Consider the following 23,037-nt stretch of genomic DNA (forward strand, 5'->3'; position numbering starts at 1 on the left):
ACATCCATCTTTATTCAGGTCTGTGAAACATAAATGACATCGTGGCGGTGGTGAAGTCACATTGGATTACATTGTGTAGTTGCAGGTTCTGTGTGTCCTGTTGCTCTGACAGGATTTATTACAAAGCTCTGCTGAACACATCTAACCCTGAATGCATCGTTTTAGTTTTCAGTTCACACTGACATGGAGGGTGTGTGTCAGCAGGAGGGACAAACTGATTTAGATTAAACTCAATGAAAGGTTGAAGCATGCATCAAGGGAGAACCCAGACAATTAAGAGCAGACCCGTGTTGCCTTCAGGGTCAGCAGGGGACGGTCCTCCTGGTGTCGTACAGAGTGTCTGCAGGACGTCACACACAGCTGTGCTGATGTGAAGTCTTGATGTATGACACCTGTAACGAGCTGTTAATTACATATGTTTTAGCATCATGGTCATGGCAGGGCCCTCTGTGTTGTGTGACGTGTCTGTAGAGTACATGTTTGCACCTTGTCTGGTCCAGCGGCTCATGTTCATGAACACTGAGGCGTCAGAGCTTTCGCTTCGGATACATAATGAGTACAAACGTGAACATGATGTGCACGTACCAGATAACTGTGGGTCTTCCACGTGCCACCTGCAAAGACTACAATACCTCCTGGACACGTCAGGTTGTTCATTAGATCTGCTCCTCACGCTAACGCGTACAGAACAACATCAGTCTTACTTCTAAATGTGCATTTTATTTTAGATGATTACAAAGTTGGGTTTGTCGTCTTTTTCCCGGGAAAGTTTCTTTGGAAAGTCAGCTGTTAGCACTTGGAATCATTGAAGGGATAGCTCGAAGGACCTTTCATGCAATGACTGTCTTTATAAAGTTCCCTTTCAGTGTAAAAGCTCTCTTTCCTCAAATGACAGAGTATTATGTCTAATAGTTCTTGCAATCACAGCCATGAATGCCCTTTTCTTTTCTGTTATTCTTGTTTCCCCGGGTGTCGTCGTGCTTTTCATTTGTATACATTGGTAGTCAGCGTGGCCTGTGGAGCTGGACAGCCATTGAAGCCACAGAGGAGAGCTGGCAGCTCATTTGTCCTTTTCACAGTTTCCTTACAAGGACGTCCACCCTGTAATAATCACAAATAACTCTCTTATAACCGGATACATCACTCAATGATAGCTCCAGAAACCCCCCTGTTCTCTAGTCCCCTGCTGCAGAGCTAATCCCACACAGCCACAGCCACTCTGAATATGTCTAAGGACAAATGAGTTGGGTTGTCCTCTGAGTACTTTCAGTAACTTTCTGTTTCTTTATTTGCTCTGATGCATCTTTTATACCAGAGTCCCTTTTATTGAGAGATGTCTCTTCTGTGTTTGCTGTGAAACTTCTCCTTTACTTGTACCCTTGACTTTAACACCACTGAATGTTTAAAAGCTCCTCAGCTCTTTAAAGCCTCCAGGCTTCAGATGTTTGGTCAGCAGCAGCTCTGACTTTGTCTTCAGATGCTCTCGTGTGTGATGTGTGCACTCACAGGCAGGGACAGAAGCTATACATGCATGTTAGAGCTGCAGCGAAGGGTTATTCTTACATCTGACCTTTAATGTATTAATTGTTTTCTTGCAGCTCTACATTTTCAGAAAATAGTGCAAAAAGCGTATTTATCGTTTCATCTGTCAAAAGTGAAAAAGTGTCCACGAAAATAACATTAGAAATACGTGTCATTTGTCTCGCATCACTGAACTGAACGCAGTTAAGAAGGTCGTCTAAGATCCATTGATTTAAAGCAGCTGAACTCCTGCTGCTGTTCTGAAGCTCATCAGTCACGACGACCTTAAAGAGATAAACATCACAACAAGACGTTGGCGGTGTGGAGACGCTCAGTGATGTTTAATGTTACGTTTGCCAAAAATCAATGACAACGAAGATGTGAAACACTTGAAGCAACAAAGCAGGTGGGAAGTGATGAAGGCGACGCGCACCGGTGGCGAAGGACGCGTCCAAATACCTGCGCACGTTGTTTTCTATGGAAGCCCACCAATGTGTGGAAAGAAGGATGAACACATTACCAATTAGAAATGCGTGCGCTGTATTTCAGAAGATGAAACCGTTCTGAAGGACCGCCATACCTCAAAGTCAGATAACGTAGTTGTTCCACCAAAGATATTAACATAATATATATATATATATATAATATATAAACATAAATTAGAATAAATGTTGTTAATCATCCAGACCTGTGTTGGAGATCAAACTTAGTTCATGGCTGTGAATCCAACACGAGGAGCCATTATTTATTTGTGCGTGCGAGTCATAAATCAAGAGTGCTGTCTGACTTCCTGTTGGCTCAGTTTAACGTCTGACAGTGGGGGCTTCTTCTGCGTCCTGTGGACGGATTCATCAGTGACTTTACACTTTGAATGCAGATGAAACGGACTCTGATGTTACTATTTAATATTTGCTTGATTTACCAATTGCCTAAGTGAAGTTGATTTCTTCTTGTTAATTATGGTTGTATGAAGTGATCATTTGTTGTCGTAGCGTTGTTTAAGCGTTGCGTCTGTGAGGCTGAGGTTTACTTTTCAGCTCTGCGCCCGTGACGCACATCTTCACTCGACCCTGGAGGCGTTAAAGAGCTCTTCACAATAACCACATCTAACCGCTGTTAGTTCACTTCATAACGTTCTTTAACTTATAACACCAATCGAGCTAATGAGTGTGAAGTTCTGCGTCGGGTGAGATCACTTTGAGTTCACTGGTTTTCATACAGTGAACTACATCCTGACTTCGACCTGAAGCTTCAGAGCTGGTGGAGTTTTCTCACATTCAAGGCGCTCTTTAGTAGATGAGAGTATTTCTCTGCGAGTTAGTCACACAAAGCCGAGAAGGTTGTTCATCCCTGTGTTTTTGTTGAGTGGTGCAAAAGAAAGGCTCTGTGCGAGGGGGGAAAACCCGTTTGTCAGATATGAGGGTTCGATCAATGAAATAGTTTTTCAAGAGGCAGACAGCGAGGCGGCAGCATGTGTTCATTGTTTCCCCACCCACCTCGTCCACATGATGTGAATGATCTGAGTCATCTGCAGAGGCCGAGGTCATTGTAGCAACAAAAGCAATCAGAAAGATGAATGGAAGGGAAACTGTAGTGTCCCTGAAAACAAATAAAAACATTAGGATCCAAGCACAAACACACTGTTAGTGGCTCAAACACACCGTCCCCTCATCACTACGACAACACCGTCCCACAGCCAGACGCCATTTCTGAGCAGTTGAGCAAAACAAAATCAATCATTGTTCAGTGAGAGGCAATAAAAGCACATTTGTCAGTAGTTGCATGTGCAGCAGTTACAGACGTAATGTAATGTCCAAAGCGACTTACAATAAGTGCAAACAATCATGAGGACACAACTCCGAACAGCAAGACTCTCGCAGCTACATCAGCTGCAAATATGTGAAATCATTTAAGTGCAGAACAATAGCTTCAAATGAGCCAAACAAAAGTAAGTGCAGCAAACAAAGAACATACTTTATTTTCTTCATTGGCTGAGGTGCAGTCGAAATGATGTGTCCTCATCCAGCTTCAGATGTGTTGTATCCCAGCATGTGTTCAGTGTGACTGACCTGTGACCACACAGGTGTGTTTACAGCTGATCAGCTGAGTGTGAACTCAGACAGGAATAACAGCAGAGGGACAAAACCTGGAAAGGAAATACAAGCACCATGTGACTGAAGTGCGAGAGTGCTTTTTTCTGTATGAGACTGTCAAGCGTGTCAAGACTCTGAAGTATAAAGAATACATTAAGATCAGGTTATTTTTAAGACTCCTTTTTATAAAGAATCACAAATGTCTGGATTTGTTTGACGATGTAAAGCAGTGTAGTTTATCTCATCAGTTGGAAAATAAATTGCCTCTTGTACCCACCCATCAGCGGTGATTGTGATGGGGGTCGGAGATTGGAAAAATACATTAAGGATAATGGGATTTGATTTAGTGCTAATAGAGCATGCTACCAATGCAACACTAAAATACCCTTTCTTTGATTAACTTAAAGCTGCAGTGCGGGACTTTTACATATACATGAATGACTGTTACATTCACGCTCTTGCCAAACGAGTTCACACGGCTGATTCAACCTCTCGCTGCCAGGAGGAAGGTTTTCTGTATTAAACAGTATTTGTGGCGTTTATCTTCTGGGGTGACTTTCCTGCGCTGGTGCACGTCTGTCTGCAGGCGGGCCCGTCGATGTGTTAGACTATCAAACCAGAGGCTTATATGTTAGGGTTAGCGCTAGGATACGGGGTAATAACCAGGACTGATGGTCTTTGTTGTGAATAACATTTGATAGGAAGGTCGTAGGGACATAAATCCAAGTCCAGGTACCACGTCCGTCTAGGACCACCGGAAGGGCGTGTATGGCGAAATGTGGGACTGAAGGCCATTCCTATGGGACTCATGAGTTCCTTTGGAATGACTCTTGATAGAAAGGTCATAGTTACTTGAACCAATTCCCGCTCTTATTTTCGGGTATTGGGCATCCAACGGCACCGAGCTCGTCCCTGTGTGACGACAGGGAGTTGTAACAAATGACATCCGGAAGCAGTTTTTGTCCAAAGCGACGTACAAAAAGTGCAAACAATCCTGGAGGTACAACTCCGAACAGCAAGAATCTTGTAAGTACAATAGCTTCAAACACAATCGTATAAGTGAACACTGTCTTCAAACAGCCAGTTTGAAGTGCAACATAAGTGCCACATACAGAAACAATAGAATACAAATTCAACTATTAGCTATAAATAAGCCAAACCAATACAAGTGCAACATACAAAGAACAGTTAATTAGTTTTCTTCATTCGTCCGAGGTGCAGTCGAAACAGGTGAGTGTTCAGTCTGCAGAAGGTGTGAAGACTGCCTGCTGTCCTGACATCAATGGGGCGCTCGTTCCACCATGTTGGAGCCAGGATAGCAAACAGGCGGGTTTTGTTTGAGGGGAATCTGGGTCCCACTCGTAGTGAGGGATCGGAGAGCCGATTGGTCGATGCAGAGCAAAGTGAACGCGCTGGGGTGTATGGTTCGACCATGGCCTGGATGTAGGAAGGGGCTGATCCATTCAAAGCACGGTGGACCAGCACCAGAGTCTTGAAGCAGACTGCAGTTTGGTTTTATCGATCACCAACATCTTTGTCGTTTTCAGACTTCAAAGAGTCTTTTTTTTTTAAATGTGAGTAATATACCGACGTTACTGAGAGTATTCTACATATTCTTCATTTCTAAATTACACTCACTAAGATCTCTCCAGAGATGCACTGCCACTCAGAAGTGTGTAATCTCCTGCCACATAGCTTGATTGGGTACGTACTCTTTATTTCTGAATGCTCTGTCATGCTTTAGGTTGTTGACGATCCTCTTAGAATAGATGTGCACAACAATGCATCTAACAAGCTGGGATTAAAAGCCAACATGTTTCTTCAGCTCTTCTTCAAACAAAATATAAATAGAAGGTTAGCAGTGTTGGAAGTGTGTCAGGGAATATCAGATGAACATACTACAAATCATAAGTCGACTACAAAACTGGAAGAACGAGATCACGGGTACAAACGGCCAAAATGTGTTTTCTCAGGTGGCTGGCGTCTCCCTTAGAGACAGGGTGAGAAGATCAGCCATCAGGAGAGACTCGGAGTAGAGCCGCTGCTCCTTTACGTTGAAAGGAGCCAGTTGAGGTGGTTCATCATCTAGTAAGGAGCCACCTGGGCGCCTACTTGTTCCAGGCACGTCCAGCTGGGAGGAGACCCCGGGGAAGACCCAGGACTCGGTGGAGAGATTATATCTCCTCACTGGCCTGGGAACGCCTCAGGATCCCCCAGTCGGAGCTGGAGGATGTGGCCTGGAGAAGGGAAGATTGGGGTTCACTACTGGAGCTGCTTCCCCCGCGACCCGACCCCGGATAAACGATGGATGGATGGATGGATGGATGGATGGATGGATGATGGATGGATGGATGGATGGATGGATGGATGGATGGATGGATGGATGGATGGATGGATGGATGGATGAGTCGACTGCAGAGGGCCCAAAGAAAAACACACAAACTACATATTTAGAGCCAGGTTGTGCTGTAATAATGACCGATGGTCACTTGGGCTTATTTGTACTGGAAAACAAATCCAAGTTCAACAGTTTTCTCCCCTGTCAGGCAACGCTGTGGAAACATCGACTAAATGCAATCAGGTGTCTGAATTGCACTACGTTTATGTCTGTTCGAACAGTTAATATTGAAGAAGGAGAAAAAAACATCAATGTTACAGCTGATTCCAAACTTCTCAACAGTAGTGTATGAGATCACATTTGGTTGATCACACATTAATTGAAGCTTGGAATGATGTATTATGGGTAAAATTGGATTGGATTGTTTTCTGACAGGTGAGTCTTAACATCCATCAATAAATTCACTAGTGTGCGACAAATTGAGAGCCTTTCCACTAAAGAAGTGTTTGAACAGGAATATTCCCCCAATTACCAGACTCTTCTGGTGAATCATCGGGAGTGTTGTGTAAAATTGACTGAGGCGTTTATGTGAGAGGAAGGCCATTAGAAAAGAAAGGAGCCCGGCACGCTGAAGAGAGAAGCTGGTAACAAGAGATTGTTGATGAGGAGGAGGGCTGCAGTCCATGTGGTGTTGCCTCCTCCATCGCTGATTCTCCGGGAAAGACACACACACACGGATGATGAAACATTTATTTGAATGGTTCTTGTTTAGGGGAAGAAGAGTTGATCAAAGCCGCAACATGTCACATTTATCTCCAAGTCTGTCACTCTTACTCCACCGTAATCAGCAGAAACACTCATAAATCTGATGACACGAGGAGATGAAGAGCATGTAGATCAGAGTGTGCAGTATGTCTCTATGAACATACTGTGTGCCTGATTAAACCTGATTAAGCAGATCTTAAGCAGATATCATACTTTACGTATCTGCTCATCTGCATATTTGGTGCATATTTAGTCATCTGCTCAATGCCTTTAGGATCCATGCAGAAGTCTGTATAGGCATCTCAGAGTGAACGATCGTGCAGACTATACATGCTAATAAAGCCTTGTGCATTGGCTCTGCTTCCTGTACTGTATAGTTTTGTGCCTTGAAACATCTTCCTCAGCTCCAGCTGTCACTCAGCTCTGCCAAATCACATTTTGAGAAGCAAACAGATAACTGGACTGAAAATACTCCAAAAATGTGACGTTAATGAGCATGGAAAACTCCAAATGAGCTTCTGCAACTTAATCAGTTGACACACACGTGTTTTGTGATCTGATGTAATCAGACTGGCAATGTTCTGTGAGAGAAGTCTGTGTTGCAATTGAAATGTTCAGATTCTGATTACAAAATCAGATTAAAATCTGTTTCAGAAAGCAGAAGAACGATGCACATGTCTCAGATGGCTTGTTATTGATGAACCCAAATGGAACAAAAAGCTTTAAGATACTAACATTCAGAACATCTCCACCACTCGTACCTGCAGACTGACTCCTTTGTCTGTATGTTGCTCTTAGAATGGGTTTGGCTTATTTGAAGCTGATTCTTGCTGTTCGGAGTTGTATCCTCATGATTGTTTGCACTTATTGTAAGTCGCGTTGGACAACAGCGTCAGCTAAATGTGATGAATCTCTAAGTCTCTCAGGGCTCAGGGTTTGAGGCTTTACGTGGAGGTTGGGACTGGGACTCCTGTCTCTTCCTTCTCTCAGTTTCCGTTTCCCCTGACTATCTTTCCTGTATCCATGCATCTTCCCCTCTCTCCCCACTGCAGTCCCTCTGCCTCAGCAGAATCTCCAGCACAGATGGTTACCTCTACATGCGCCTGCATATTCCTGCAGTCTGAATCCTACTCCAGGTCACTCGGGAATGGAAAAAAGAAAATCTCTGTTGTTTCTGCTAAACAGATTCTAAGTGTTGGAGTTCAGGAATAGCGGTGAGTCGTCTTCATACTGACGGATACAGAAAAAAGTCATTTTACAGTTTATTATTTTGGTCTTTGACGCAGCAGATACACAAACATGCATTTAGTGCCTGTATTGTTCCCAACATAAAACACGTTTAATAAATAAGAAAACTGAATGTGACATTTCCTTTGAACCATCCCAGTGGCTGGACTACCGCTTCGGTCCAAACTAAAACAACTCAACGAATGGGAACAACATTCATGGGTCCCAGAGGAGGAAACTTAACGTCTTTGGGGATCACATGACTTTTCTTCTAGCGCCACCATGAGGTTCACATTTTGGGTTATTTGGTAGAAATATCTTGTTCTGATTGTTCTGAACTTTCCTACAGATAGTCAAAGTCTCAAGAGGATAAAGTCTAGTGATCGTCTGACTTTAGCTTAGCGAAGTCTCTGAGCCACGTGTGTAAAGTGTGTCAAAACTGGTGGACTTGATGTAATGATTGAGCGAGGGTTTGGTCCAGGACCGAATTAATATTCAGCCGTTGTATTTTATAACTTCTTTTTGTTTTCTTTAATGGCCACATCTTGAAATGATACATATAAAGTTTGAGCCCCTGATTGTTGTGTCATTGTGATCTCCTCAGTCTGTGTTCTGCTCCGACAGCTTCTGCTCATTATCTCATTTTTAGCACTCACGGTCGACTGAGTGCACATTTCCATGTCATTGAATGTTTTTTGGGGGGTTTCGAGCGCTAATGCGGCGCGTTCTTTACTCCCACACTGTTTCCTGTTAAGTGAACACAGCTCTGAGGGAAATGAGACTTTGTCGGCCCGCGGGCTGAAATCTCCTCCAACAACCACCGACCGCAACAGAAATGCTGCTTCTTCTCTTGACCCTGGAGAAGTCATCGGAGCATCGAGTTCAGATCCACAGTCACACAACCGCTTCATTACACAGCTCTTGTCTGTGCTGAGCTTCATCTCACGTACAGATCATTTATTTAGATATTACAGCTTTGGACAGATTTCTCTCTGTGTGGGTGTAATGGTTATTCTGAGAGAAGAGTTTTATTTTCCCGTTTGCCTTTTTTTGTCTTACTTTTGGCAATATCAAAATATATTAATCTATTACTCAGAAAAAGGAGTTCTATGAGGGAAATGGCCCGAGTGCGTGATATATTGTGCCGCTGAAGGGTTTTTTTAACGTTGTGAGGGACAGGACTTTCCTGGCGCCCTCTAGGTCGTCCTCCTTCTATTATTCATGCAGAGAGATGAGTATCCAGAGAAGATCCTCTTCCAGAGAGAGCAGTAAATAAACTGGTGGTTTGTTTCGTGGTTTAGTGTTGATGAACAAACGTCGCAGACAAAAACAGATTGTCTTAGTGTTGAAGGGATTTCTTTAAGAATCAGGAAGTGTCATTGAGTTCCAGATATATACAGTATCGTAGATAGATATATCTGCTGGACATCTAAACATGATTGGCAGATTACTCATCAATGAAAATAGTCTTTTTGTTTGGTTCTTGATTGTTTTATTGCTGTCGAGGTATTTAATCTGAAATGAGGTGTTCTTCAGTCGGTCGTGTCTCCTGTTCCCCATGGAGTTGATTTTCCAGCACAAAGAACGCGCTGTCGAGTTAGGCTCTATCTGTCTGGCTTTTAAAGCCCATTTCCTGCTGCTCCATAAAGAACCCAGTGTGAAATGAAGGGTTTCTTCTTTTCAGCGAGGGCACAAGTTTTTTGGCTGCTTTATTGAGCCTCAGCTTGACGAGAAGCCGTAGAAGCCCAAAAGCAATCTTTTGAATTTTAAGGAATCCCTTTTTACCGAGCAGCCGAGCAGCACTAATGCCATGAGACAGCGGCAGCGGCTTCTTGGCTGTCGGGCAGTGGGCGGACGGTGGAGTGTTTAGTTTTTTTTATACAGATCAAGTACTTACAGAAGCCACCACAGGCTGCTCCACTCTGTTCCCTCAGACTCCTTTAAAATGAAAATGGTTTGTTTGCAGGAGAGGCTGCTGGGAGCTGTTTTCTGTCAGACAAAACGATCATTCTCCGAGCTGTGGACCAGTGTGTCCTACGCTCCCTGAACGCCCCCTATGCACATGCTGATGGTGATAATGTGCCCATTATTCTAAGTGTGGTCTCGGCGGAATGATCCGATTGGTCAAACAACTCAAAACGCCGGTCACACAGCTCCAACGATACCTCTGATTCTCCTGCTGTTGGTTGCTATGCCAACTGTTGTGATAATGATACAGCTGTGAGGTGATTATTCTTATATCCTGCACTTTTAAACTGCATCTGTAGCATTTATGTTGCATATTTAAATCCACCATCTCTCTGGTTCCTGCAGTTACAACTTACAAACGAGCACCGATATGATACTTTAGTTCTGCAACTGATGCCAATTAAATACTCTTTTTGCAAACCTTACTGGAAGTATTATTAGAAATATAAATTCTAGCCACCAGTAAATGCATCCAGCAACAAGAGTGAGCTTTGAAAAGAATTGTCGGGGCATGAAAAGCATGAAAAGCATGAAAAGCATCCATAATCTGACGTTAATGGGGACAAATGTGAAAACAAACACAAACAGTGGTATGGTACTTATAATTGGAAACCGTATTCATTCTACAAAAGCATGTCTCAACACAAGCAGCCGTAGAAGAACTTCATCTTATTAAAAACCGGCTGGAATTGGCAAAAGTTTGGTTATTCTTTAAACCAAACGAGATTATCATATTAAAAACGTGCCACGTTTCTCCTTCAGACCGTAGTGGACTCGCCAAACAAATATATCATTTGACAAAATGTTTTACTGTGCTATTTTTCATGGATACAGCTATGCAAAGACTATTTCCCCAATCCTGCCTCCAAGTCTCTGATGGATCCGTTGTGTGTTGGTTGAACCAGGCTGCAGGGATCTGCTCCCATTAGTGCGGTGATGAGCTCAGTCCATCCCAAAGGTGTTGGACGGGGTTGAGGTCAAAGATCTGTGCACACCACTCAAGTTCTTCCACACATAAACTTGTGACCTTCCTGATGGACGTCGTGCAACCTGTGCCAACGTGAATCAAGACACAAAGAAATGCAACGGCGACTTCCATCAACAAAAGTGTCTCAGAAAGCGACTGTACTTTTGGACATACTGTGACTTCAGTCCTCAGATGAGTCATGTTCTGATCTAAACTTAGTCTCTCTGCTGAATGTCTGCTCGTTATAATCACACCTGGCCTCTCAGGACGCTGCAGAGGATTTAATATGTGACTACAGGCAGGACGCCTGAACGGGCAAGATGAGAGCCGGCGCGACACGGCACCGCCTTCCTTCGCTCTGCCGTCTGTCCTCTGCTGTTTTTCACAGTCTCCCTGCATTAGTCACTCGCTCACTTCTTTCTACACCAGTTTCTAAAGACAAACTGCTAAATTCTCATGTAGCTCTGAGACAACACAGCCAGACTCTCCAGAACTTTGTTTTCCTTTCTCATTCTGCTAAACATCCAGGTCTCTGGAGACTTAAAGCCCGGGCAGAGTCTGAGATACTGCAAACAAAAGTACTTTGTGTTTGGTGTCATTGTTTGCTTCCTGCCACACTGGGACTCCTATAGTCTCAATGATTCATACTCGTATAGCATGTTGTCTTACATACTCAGAAAGTGCTGCTGAAGACGTAGGAGGAGCTGCTTCTGTCCTTGTATTACAATTAACAATTAATTGTGTTTCAATTAAGATGAAGAGGTTACTGATCACACGACCCCTTCAAGGCGTGGAGACGTTTAAAATCTTGTGACTCAAAATATCCTCATCCTCAAGAGTTCCATCAAAAACACATGCGTGTCCTAAATGAACTCAAGTGAACATCTTTGTTAGTCGCCAGTCTGCGCTGTGAGAGGGGGGGGACAGGTCGCCAGTCTTCCTTGTGAGAGGGGGGGACAGGTCGCCAGTCTTCCTTGTGAGAGGGGGGGACAGGTCGCCAGTCTTCCTTGTGAGAGGGGGGGGCAGGTCGCCAGTCTGCGCTGTGAGAGGGGGGGACAGGTCGCCAGTCTTCCTGTGAGAGGGGGGGGACAGGTCCCCAGTCTTCCTTGTGAGAGGGGGGGGCAGGTCGGCAGTCTTCCCTGTGAGAGGGGGGGGACAGGTCGCCAGTCTTCCCTGTGAGAGGGGGGGCAGGTCGCCAGTCTTCCCTGTGAGAGGGGGGGACAGGTTGCCAGTCTTCCTTGTGAGAGGGGGGGGCAGGTCGCCAGTCTTCCCTGTGAGAGGGGGGGCAGGTCGCCAGTCTTCCCAGTTGAACTCTCAGGTCTTCACGTGGATCTTCGAGGAAGATCAGCTGTTAATCCACACTGACTAACTTCACTCGCTCTACGGAGAAGATGGATTTAATGGAAGCTTCTATAGCATAGGTCCTTAACAGGGGGTCCGCGACCCCCAGGGGGTCCGCTGAGGTACTGCAGGGGGTCGTGAAATTGTTTGTAGATAAAGCAATTTAAAAAAACATTTTAGTATTTCTTTTTTTTTATTAAAATGTATTTTTTTGCTTTGCACATTCCCTCCTCCGCTGTACTTCGCGAAGGGTGGCGACACACACCTACAGTACTGTACTACTGTGAATTGAAATTTCCACCACGCACTCCCCCCCCCCCCCCCCCCGGCGCACGGACCTCTTCAAGCCTCTTCTATACAATGTATACAGTAGGGGGTCCCTGCACCACGCTACACCAGTTTGGGGGTCCTTGACATGAATAACGTTGCAGACCTCTGTACTAGAGGATTCGTTCTGACTCATTCTTCTGCTCTCAGGCTATAAAGCAATTTGGGATCATATCCTGTTTATATGTGTATCTGGCTGTTGACTGAACGCTGTCATGTAAGAACAGTATAAAGGCTTCTGGTGTAATATCTGAACACGGAGAACACCTCTGACACTTGATCACTGAGGCGTTTGTTGATGAGAGTGAGAAAAGATTCCTGTCGACTGCAGGCTCGTCGTGACGGAGAGCTGAGGGGGGGAAGAAGAAACCAAAATGACAAACCTCCAAACCAAGTCCTTTGAGCAGCCTCTGAATCACTGTCACCACGCTGACTGTAAGTGTGGAGCAACATCGCCATCTGCTGATTGATAAAAGCTGTCGACACTTACACATGAACAGTGTGATGGAGCTTGTTGTTACTGTCAGAGAGGAGTCTGTTCGAGAGGTGGTGGGTGAGGTTAGTTAGGTTTTAACTGTGTGGCCACTTGGATACATTTCCGGACACATTATTAGAAATGATTGTTATTTTCTAGTTGACAAGTCGTTGTAAATCCAGAGAACTGCCACCAACTTTGCAGCTCTACCCAGCAGCAACCTCCAGGTGAGCAGAAGAGCCTTAGACCTGCATTCTCTCTAATAGAATCCTCTGGTTGTATAAAGATTGTGTAGAAGTCTATGAGAAAGTCTCTTGATTTATTTCCTCAGTAACATTTTCCTGATGAGTTTGTCTCAATCTGTAGTTTCAAGTCTTCTTCAACATGATGTTCATTTAGTAACTTCTGGAAACATTTAGAGTAAAATAGAATCACTACAACGGTGTCGTCTGTGTTTCCGTGTTCTAACTTGAACCCTTTTACAGTTTGTGTTTTCACATTTTGGTCGCCTTAAAATTTAGTTTTTAAACGTTCAGTTGTACTTCGCTCCACCCTCTCGTGTCACTCCTGCTTACAAAAAACTAAGATGGCGACGGCCAAATGACCAAACTCAAGGCTTCAACACTGTAGTCCACAAACCAACGGGTGACGTCCAGTGACTACGTCCAGTGATTTGTTTTGTATCTACTGATTTTACATTCACTGATTCGGTCTCCCACTGAACACGACCTGCTGAGCAGCGAACAGCAGGCAGACACAGGCAGAGAGCAGCTGGTGCACATAGTGGAGCAGTTAGCAGCTGAACAGACAGATATTGTTCTCAGGAGGTGCTGGACGGTGCAAAGACGTGGCTGTTTAGCAAGCAGGGAAGATCTAATGGAAAATATGTTATCTGGCTGCATTATGGTAAATGTAAGATCTTTGAACAGTTTGAATCAAACATCGATGTAACAATACATACAAAATAAATATTTACCACCAAGTTTTTCTTTGTTCTCTCTATCGTCTGTTTACTAATGAAACCCTATGTATATCATTTCTTATCTTGTGTTAATTGTCCCGTTTGTCCGTTTCTCAGCCCGGGGACTTCCTGAGGATCTACAACCTACGAGCGATCCCAGGATCCAGTAAGGTGCCCGGCCTCACCAGCAGCCAGCAGGAGGAGGTGGATCATCTGGCCTTTCACCTGCATGGAGGGACGGCGTTCGGCAGGGGGATCCGGATTCTTCCAGAAAACTGCCCCGACGTGCAGCAGCTGAAGAGGTGAAGCAGGAGACGAAGAATCTGCAGATCCTGAGAGAACTGAGGATAAAAAATAATAGTCATTGTAGAAAACATGCTTTATATTGCAAACAGAGGTCTGGTTCTACTTCCTGCTTCTACTTCCTGCTTCTACTTCCTGCTTCTACTTCCTGCTTCTACTTCCTGCTTCTGCTTCCTGCTTCTGCTTCCTGCTTCTACTTCCTGCTTCTGCTTCCTGCTTCTACTTCCTGCTTCTGCTTCTACTTCCTGCTTCTACTTCCTTGTTCTGCTTCTGCTGCATGATTGGATGTGTGTGCAGTCAGACTTCTGCAATGGCTGCCATTCATTTATTCAGTTGTTTAAAAGTTTAGCTTCCGGTTGACGGTTTTAGAGGAAAACTAAAATGTGTGAGAAGATTTAAAACTGCTGCATAAAATAATCTGTTTAAATCAGTTCTAGTTGGTGCGTCGTTTTAACATGCTGGTGTTTTAATGGAAAGGTGCAGCAACATTTGATCATTTTTACTGTATTCACTGTATTTATGTGTTTGTGGACACAAGTTTCATAACCAGAAGTAATGTTCTTCGTGTGTGCGTGTATAGAGTCCTGGAGGCCTGCCCAGAGGACGACGAAGACGACTTCTCCGAGCTGAATGACTCGGCGTTGTTGGAGATCTGGAGCACTCCACCAGAGTCTCTGGGTATGAGTGAATGTTGGATGTATAAACTTCCCTCCTCGTTGAGCATTTACTTCATCTGTGTTTGAAGGAATGAGTCATATTAATTTACATCATCACTTGGATTCGTCCATTTCCATAAAACTCACCAACTTCAACTTTTCTTCTACAACTTCTACACCGTTAAGTCTACATATTCTAGGAAATGGTGTTAGAAAAACAAACTCAAGCGACATGAGATCGCTGCTCTTCTCCTCCTTTGCAGAATCTGCTCACAAAAAACTAAGAATGAAAATCCAAAATATTTTTATTGCGTGCCCAAAAAAGAAGAAGAAGAAGGGTGAGAGTGGTGTCTGCCGCCGGGCTGGGATCAAATGAAACAAGCTGGCAGCAGCGTAGATATGAACATCCCGACTGCTCAGACAGACAAAAGGACGGATTGAAGCTGCGGGGAGCTGCTTCCATTAGCGGTCCTTCAACAAGCCCACGCTTCACTGGGGATGAAATAAAAGGTCCAAACTTTGACAGTGACCTGAAGGTTTCCTCAGACGCAGCTCTGTTGATGCTGCAGCTGTTTGTCTGTGTCTCTGTGTTCAGACCTGCAGGCTTCACATCTGTTGTGTAACCCCTGAGTGCGCAGAAATATTTGGGATGTAGTTTCTTTACAGGAGGAACACAAACTTCTTCATCAACATACCTCCACAATCTGGCTTTGTACATAAAGTAATATGTTTTATCAGAACCAGGTCTTTTAAGAGCAAAGATAGCAGAGTCTGCAGGCAATAACAAGGAGAAAGAATTATTTATATATTTTATATATAGCTAGATATATATATATAGATATAGATATAGATATAGATATAGATAGATAGATAAAATTTAAGCCTGTTTAATGTTTTAACAGCGGGTGATGTTTGAGGTGCTGATCATCTCTTGTTGATTTGTGTGTTTCTGTGTGTAGATGCTGAAGCAGTGGAGTGCAGCGCAGGTATGAAACACGCTGCAGCTCAACATGGTGCACATTTAAAACACTAATAATAATAAGAAGAAGAATTAAGGCTGCACCGAATGTCTTTTTTACACATTTCTGAATGAAGCTTCATCATCATCATCATCGTCATGAAAAACAAATGGAAGTGATTCATCAGATTAAATGAGCTACTTTTGATTAAATCAGTTCTGTAATGAAGAAGTCGTCGGTGCAGAGAAGAAGCACCAACACATGGATCACATCAGAACATTTCATTAGATAAGAACATTTTGTGAACTTTAGAATTGATTTCATCGAATACATTTTATAATTGTTGATTTGTTTTAACTTTAATCGTACGTAGCACCACAGGAACTAATAGTTTAATACTAATAATATTATTACCTGACACTTGACAGTCTTGAATTTAACTTTGCAGAATCACTTTGATGTCATCACGTCTGGAGCAAACACAGAATCCCAACGTGTCGTTAGTCAGAGACACCGCAGGGATCCTGACGTCGTGTTATGTTACGTTATGTTTGAATGATATTCAAGGCCGTCAAATGTTCCACGAGGAAGTCAAACGTTGTGCTTCAAGTCCAAGAATCACTGTAAAGCTCAGTGTGTGTGTGTGTGTGTGTGTGTGTGTGTGTGTGTGTCAGAGAGAAGCTGTGATCACAGCACACAGCCGCTGACTCTGTCCGAGGTGAAGCGCTCTGATCCGGGTCGAGTTCATCACGTCAGAGTCCAGCTGAGATCCTACGAGCCCCGCAGACTCCACCAGGCTCTGAAACTCTACTGCAGCAAGTGTACATCAATGTAGGACACACACACACACACACACACACACACAGAGTTTGTTTGAACATGTAGAAGCTCGTGGAGCGTCAGCAGCTGTCAGGTTGAATGAAACATCTTGTTCCTCTCTGATCTCAGGCAGGACGTCCCGGATGATGAACTGGTGGCGGGTCTCTTCTCTGAGGCGTCCCAGGACTCTGCGCCCTGCAGTCCCCCGCCGTGGGCGCTCTCTGGGCGGGTCGATGTCCCCGGGAACTCCCCGGGATCCCCGACACGAACACTGAGCGTTCACCTGTCCACCGAGCTCGTGTCGAAGCAGCTGATGTTCCTCACGGGTACCAACGTCTGACAGGAGAGCATCTCTCGTCTCCTGAGAGAACAACGGCTTTAACTTACGGAGGCTTTTGGTGTTTCGCAGGTTCGACTCTGGAGGAAACGTGTCGACTCGCGGCCGGCTACCAGAATATCGTCCCCGTGAGGTCGGCGGGAGGTCGGCTGGCTCTGCTCGACCCGCCTGCACCGTTCCTCTTCAGAGGCAGGAAGAGATACTACGGGTCAGAGATGAGAAGGGAAACTTACTGTCCTGTGTGAGCGTTTGTCCTTTGAGGGCATCGCCGTGTTGAAATGTGTTGAAGCGTGACTCATCGCTGCTGCGTTTACGTCTACGAGCGTTTCGCCCGTCCGACCTCCTCGAGAGGCTAAAGTGTTCGTCACGTAGAGCCGGAGGACACGTCCCTTAAATATGTGCAGAGTGTTGCGCTGTGTGAGAAGTGACGCGTAGTTTTCTAACACACGTGAGACGAGAGAGAAACCGGCTGTAGCTGCACTACATCTGTGATCTAAACATCGTGTTTGATCATTCTTTAGTTTTAGAATCTGTATTTGTTTCTTTAACACTTCACTGTTGATCGTTGTGACTCGTTTCACTCTTAATATTTAATGTATTCTATATTCCTTATTATTCTCAATCGCTTGTGAAGTTGAGTGTGTGTGTGAGCAGCTGTTAGGAGTGTGTGTGTGTGTGAGCAGCTGTTAGGAGTGTGTGTGTGTGTGTGTGTGTGTGTGTGAGCAGCACTCAGAAGGGATGACCTCACACACACTTTAGGCCGTGCTGTTTTTACAACCGTGCAAAGGAACTCACAGGAAAGTAGTCCGGCGCAGATATCCCTCCGCTGATGATCTGCTCTCTTTCAGGTGTGAGCGCTGCTCCGAGGCCGCGGTGAGGGAACCTTCGCGTCCGGAAGGAGTCGAGCAGATCGATGAGAAGATCCTTGCCGAAGGTGAGAGGAGAGTTTGCTTTGGAGGTGGAGAACCAACAGTTAAAGTCCGTGTTGCTGTTGCAAAGTAGACCCCAAAGAAATGCAGCTTTTCGAGAAGAACACATCATTCCTCAACCTGCTGCGTTGCATCTTCTGCAGTTCTTCTTCTGTGTTTTGTGACCTGAATATTTTGGGGTTGTGGACGTCTGGGATGTGATTCTGACAGGAATAGATCAAGGAAACAGGGCTGGTCCTTGAATGCACCATCATTTTAAATCCTTACTCTCCACTGGAGCCACAATCTGTCCCGAAGAAAACATAAAGTTTCTCAGCGTCTACCCACCCGCTCCTTTCCTCCTGATTCAGCAGTTTGTAAAGTCGCTGAAGGACTGAAATCAATCACACGGTGTTAAAAGTCTCTTCTGGCTCCGCAGCTCTCGGCGTTCAGCTGCTGCAGCACGTCCTGCTGATGAAGCTGGAGCTGCAGGACGCCACCGACAGCCTGGACGTGTTCCTGTGGAGAGACGCCGTGAGTTTCAGACCGCCTTTAAAATGCTGCTGACTCGGGATCAGAGGAGATTACATCACAAGCTGTGTGTGTGTGTGTGTGTGTGTGTGTGTCCTGTGTGTGTGTGTGTGTGTCCTGTGTGATAATATTTTTATTAATTAGTTATTTTCTTGTTTATTGGACAAAACAAACGTTTTGAAGACATTAATTTGGGTATTTTTCGGACATTAAACAAACAAAGCGATTCAGTGACAATATCAGAAGAATAAACATGAATATTAATAATTAAAAGTAATTAAAATAATCATTAGTTTCAGCTTTATTCTGGGTCTATAACACCAACCTTATTTCCCAAGATGGCGCATGTAAACAGATAGAAGATCAGCAAATGAAGAAAACATCTTCATCAATAGTGTATTTCAAATACGTCCAAATGTGCACACGCCAAATTATAACTTCCTTTTACCGGTTCACAATTACCTTTTGTGGTTCTCTCACATAGTTCATGTTCAAATCTAAGAATGAGACTTGATGAGGGAAATGCATAGTGAGATGTTTGTAGTGACAGCGCAGACTGAAGACTTCAGGGGAAAGGTTTTGATTAATGAAGTCAGAACTCGTCTGTGAGAATACTGACGTCAAATCAACAGCTGAAAGGAAAAAACATGACCTGATGAAACCGTTTGTAGAATCAGATTGTTATTGTTCATGGATGATGATGATGAGGACGAGGGTTTGTGTCTTTCATCAGGAGTCGTTCTTCGGCGTGTCGGCGGAGGACGTAGCAGCCAATCAGGAGGCTCAGAACAGCATCCACCAAAAAATGGACTCCCTCTGTCCAGCAGGGGGCAGCACTGGTACGTCTGTCAATCACACAAACGGCTGGATTAAAGAGTTTAAAGTGTCAAACTCTTTACAAGAGTATCCAGATCATCCTTTCTTTTATTTATATATGTGTGTATATATTTATATATATTTATTTATATATATTTATAAATATATATATTTATATATATTTATTAATATATATATTTATATTTATTTATTTATATGTATTTATAGATTTATATTTGTATATATGTATATACAGTATATCTCAAAAGTGAGTACACCCTTTAGATTTTTGCAAATATTCTGTTATATCCTTTCAGGGGATAACATTATCCTACTGAAACTTTGATATAACTTAAAGTAGTCAGTGTGCTGCTTGAATAACAGTATAGATTTATTGTCCTTTGAAAATTACTCAGTACACAGCTGTTAATGTCTAAACAGCTGGCAACAAAAGTGAGTACACCCCATAGTGAACATGTCCTAATTGTGCCCAAAGTGTCAATATTTTGTGTGACCACCATTGTTATCTAGCACTGCTTTAACCCTCCTGGGCATGGAATTCACCAGAGCTGCACAGGTTGCTTCTGGAATCTTCTTCCACTCCTCCACGACGACATCACGGAGCGCACGGATGTTGGACACCTTGCACTCCTCCACCTTCCTCTTGAGGATGCCCCACATGTGCTCAATTGGGTTTAGGTCTGGAGACATACTTGGCCAGTCCATCACCTTAACCTTCAGCTTCTTCAGCAAGGCCGTTGTCATCTTGGAGGTGTGTTTAGGGTCATTATCATGTTGGAAAACTGCCCTACGGCCCAGTTTCCGAAGAGAGGGGATCATGCTCTGCTGCAGGATGTCACAGTATATATTGGAATTCATGTGTCCCTCAATGAAATGCAGCTCCCCAGTGCCGGCAGCACTCATGCAGCCCCAGACCATGATGCTGCCACCACCATGCTTGACTGTAGGCAAAACACATTTGTCTTGGTACTCCTCACCAGGGTGCCGCCACACACGCCGGACACCATCTGACCCAAACAGGTTTATTTTGGTCTCATCAGACCACAGGACATGGTTCCAGTAACTCATGTTCTTGGATTCATTGTCTTCAGCAAACTGTTTGCGGGCTTTCTTATGCATCGGTTTCAGAAGGGGCTTCTGTCTGGGGCGACGGCCATACAAACCGATTTGATGCAGTGTGCGGCGTATGGTCTGGGCACTGACAGGCTGACATCCCACTTCTGCAACCTCTGCAGCAATGCTGGAAGCACTCGCACGTCTATTTTTGGAAACCAACCTCTGGATATGACGCTGAGCACGTGGACTCAACTTCTTTGGTCGACCCTGGCGAGGCCTGTTCCGAGTGGAACCTGTCCTGGAAAACCGCTGTATGATCTTAGCCACTGTGCTGCAACTCATTTTCATGGTGTTGGCAATCTTCTTATAGCCAAGGCCATCTTTGTGAAGCGCAATAATCCTTTTTTTCAGCCGCTCAGAGAGTTCCTTGCCATGAGGTGCCATGTTGTCCAGCATTCAGAGAGAATTGTGCCCAAAACACCAAATTTAACAGCCCTGCTTATCATTTACACCTGAATCCTTGTAACACTAACGAGTCACATGACACCAGGGCGGGAAAACAACATCATTGGGCACAATTAGGACATGTTCACTATGGGGTGTACTCACTTTTGTTGCCAGCTGTTTAGACATTAACAGCTGTGTACTGAGTAATTTTCAAAGGACAATAAATCTATACTGTTATTCAAGCAGCACACTGACTACTTTAAGTTATATCAAAGTTTCAGTAGGATAATGTTATCCCCTGAAAGGATATAACAGAATATTTGCAAAAATCTAAAGGGTGTACTCACTTTTGAGATATACTGTATGTATTTATATATTTTTTTTTTATATATATTTATTTATATATATATATATATATATATATATATATATTATTTATTTATATTTATTTATTTATATATATATATATATATATATTTATATTTATTTATTTATTTATATATACTACTATATATAACTCTCACACAAGTCGTGCAGGATAATCCAAGTCTTATTTATCCAGGCGTATGTTCACTACTTCACAAACACGTTATATTTAAAACACTTCTGCATAAACAGTCTCACACCTACACCTGGATTAAACGGCACCAGTTGTGTGTTTGCTTTGTTTCCGTATAGTTGTGTTGTTGTTAAACACTATTTACTTTATACATCAAGAGTTTTCTGTTTCTTTGGGTTCTTCATTCACTGCAGAGACGTGCGAGAAAAACAAAGTTTTCTTCATGAATTAAAGGCAAACGGGTGAATAATTTATATACAAGTGATCATTATGGAGGTGCTTCAACACATTCACGCTTTATAGTTTGTTGTAGATGTTATATCGGTAGAAAGAGTCAAACGCTGGTTCACCGCGTTCATCATCACGAGTCATATTCAACGTTTCAGGTGTTTAATCTTGTGTTTCCACCAGGTGAGCGTCCGTGGATGGATTTGTGTCTGACGGCGTACGGAGCCGAAGACGACGGGGGACAGAACCAGACCTGCTATCAGATCTGCAACAGCACCATCACCTCCACCCCGTCCAACGCCAACCCCTCCTAAACCACCTGCAGGTCAAAGGTCACCAAGTCCTGCAGGAATTTAACTGTTTTTACCAGTTTTTTAAAATCATTTGTATTTTACACTGTTTGTGTTTTTGTATCTGTATTTATTGAATGAAACAATAAATGTACATAAAATGTTTCTGGATAAATGTATAAAACTCATGTGTTACTGTGTTTTAACAGCTTTCCAATAAAGTTATTGGCTTTTACAACAAAACTCTTCTCTTGGAGCATTTTTCAGTTCTGTGGTGTGACTGCGCCATCTGCTGGTCAACTGACAGCATGACACCTTTATAGAAGACTTGTTCTGATCACTAATTAATGTATAGATGCAGCAAATGGTAAGTACAAAAAGGTTCATCTACCTGTTACTTTTACTTCTACTCTTATTGTACGTCTTACCTTCCTGTTCTTCATGTTCCCCAGAAGAGACGTGTTGGACACAGATGTCCCAAACCAGAGCGAGGGGGTCAATGGAGTTCAAATCATGAGCATAACATCCTGACAGAGTCCTGATACAAGCATTCAGATACTTTACTGAAGTAAAAGTACTCATACAAAACCTTATTGAAGTCAAAGTATGTTAAGTATGTATCAGCAACATGTACTTAAAGTAACACACACATTAATGTAACAGGAACATGTAACACACACATTAATGTAACAGGAACATGTAACACACACATTAATGTAGCAGGAACATGTAACACACACATTAATGTAACAGGAACATGCAACACACACATTAATGTAACAGGAACATGTAACACACATTAATGTAACAGGAACATGTAACACACACATTAATGTAACAGGAACATGTAACACACACATTAATGTAACAGGAACATGTAACACACACATTAATGTAACAGGAACATGCAACACACACATTAATGTAACAGGAACATGTAACACACACATTAATGTAACAGGAACATGTAACACACACATTAATGTAACAGGAACATGTAACACACATTAATGTAACAGGAACATGTAACACACACATTAATGTAGCAGGAACATGTAACACACACATTAATGTAACAGGAACATGTAACACACACATTAATGTAGCAGGAACATGTAACACAC

The 23,037-nt window shown here is 43.5% G+C and overlaps 1 protein-coding gene across 3 annotated transcripts in view; it reads left to right on the top strand.

The window, feature by feature from the left end:
- pot1 (protection of telomeres 1 homolog) overlaps positions 1–22,343 on the top strand; it is a 47,017-nt gene extending 24,674 nt beyond the window's left edge. Inside the window, exons 12-21 of one of the 3 annotated variants that reach the window (XM_029427070.1) lie at positions 14,101–14,285; positions 14,867–14,964; positions 15,902–15,928; positions 16,576–16,732; positions 16,850–17,046; positions 17,130–17,265; positions 17,906–17,991; positions 18,405–18,499; positions 19,230–19,335; positions 21,807–22,343. In XM_029427070.1, coding sequence (XP_029282930.1) covers positions 14,101–14,285; positions 14,867–14,964; positions 15,902–15,928; positions 16,576–16,732; positions 16,850–17,046; positions 17,130–17,265; positions 17,906–17,991; positions 18,405–18,499; positions 19,230–19,335; positions 21,807–21,937 — 1,218 coding nt within the window. In that variant the 3' untranslated portion in view covers positions 21,938–22,343. The remainder of the gene's footprint in view (positions 1–14,100; positions 14,286–14,866; positions 14,965–15,901; positions 15,929–16,575; positions 16,733–16,849; positions 17,047–17,129; positions 17,266–17,905; positions 17,992–18,404; positions 18,500–19,229; positions 19,336–21,806) is intronic. The other 2 variants (XM_029427072.1, XM_029427069.1) reach the window with 2 other exon arrangements.
- Positions 22,344–23,037: the final 694 nt, after the last annotated feature.

This window comes from Cottoperca gobio, unplaced genomic scaffold, assembly GCF_900634415.1.
Source record: "Cottoperca gobio unplaced genomic scaffold, fCotGob3.1 fCotGob3_290arrow_ctg1, whole genome shotgun sequence".
Taxonomy (NCBI): Eukaryota; Metazoa; Chordata; class Actinopteri; order Perciformes; family Bovichtidae; genus Cottoperca; species Cottoperca gobio.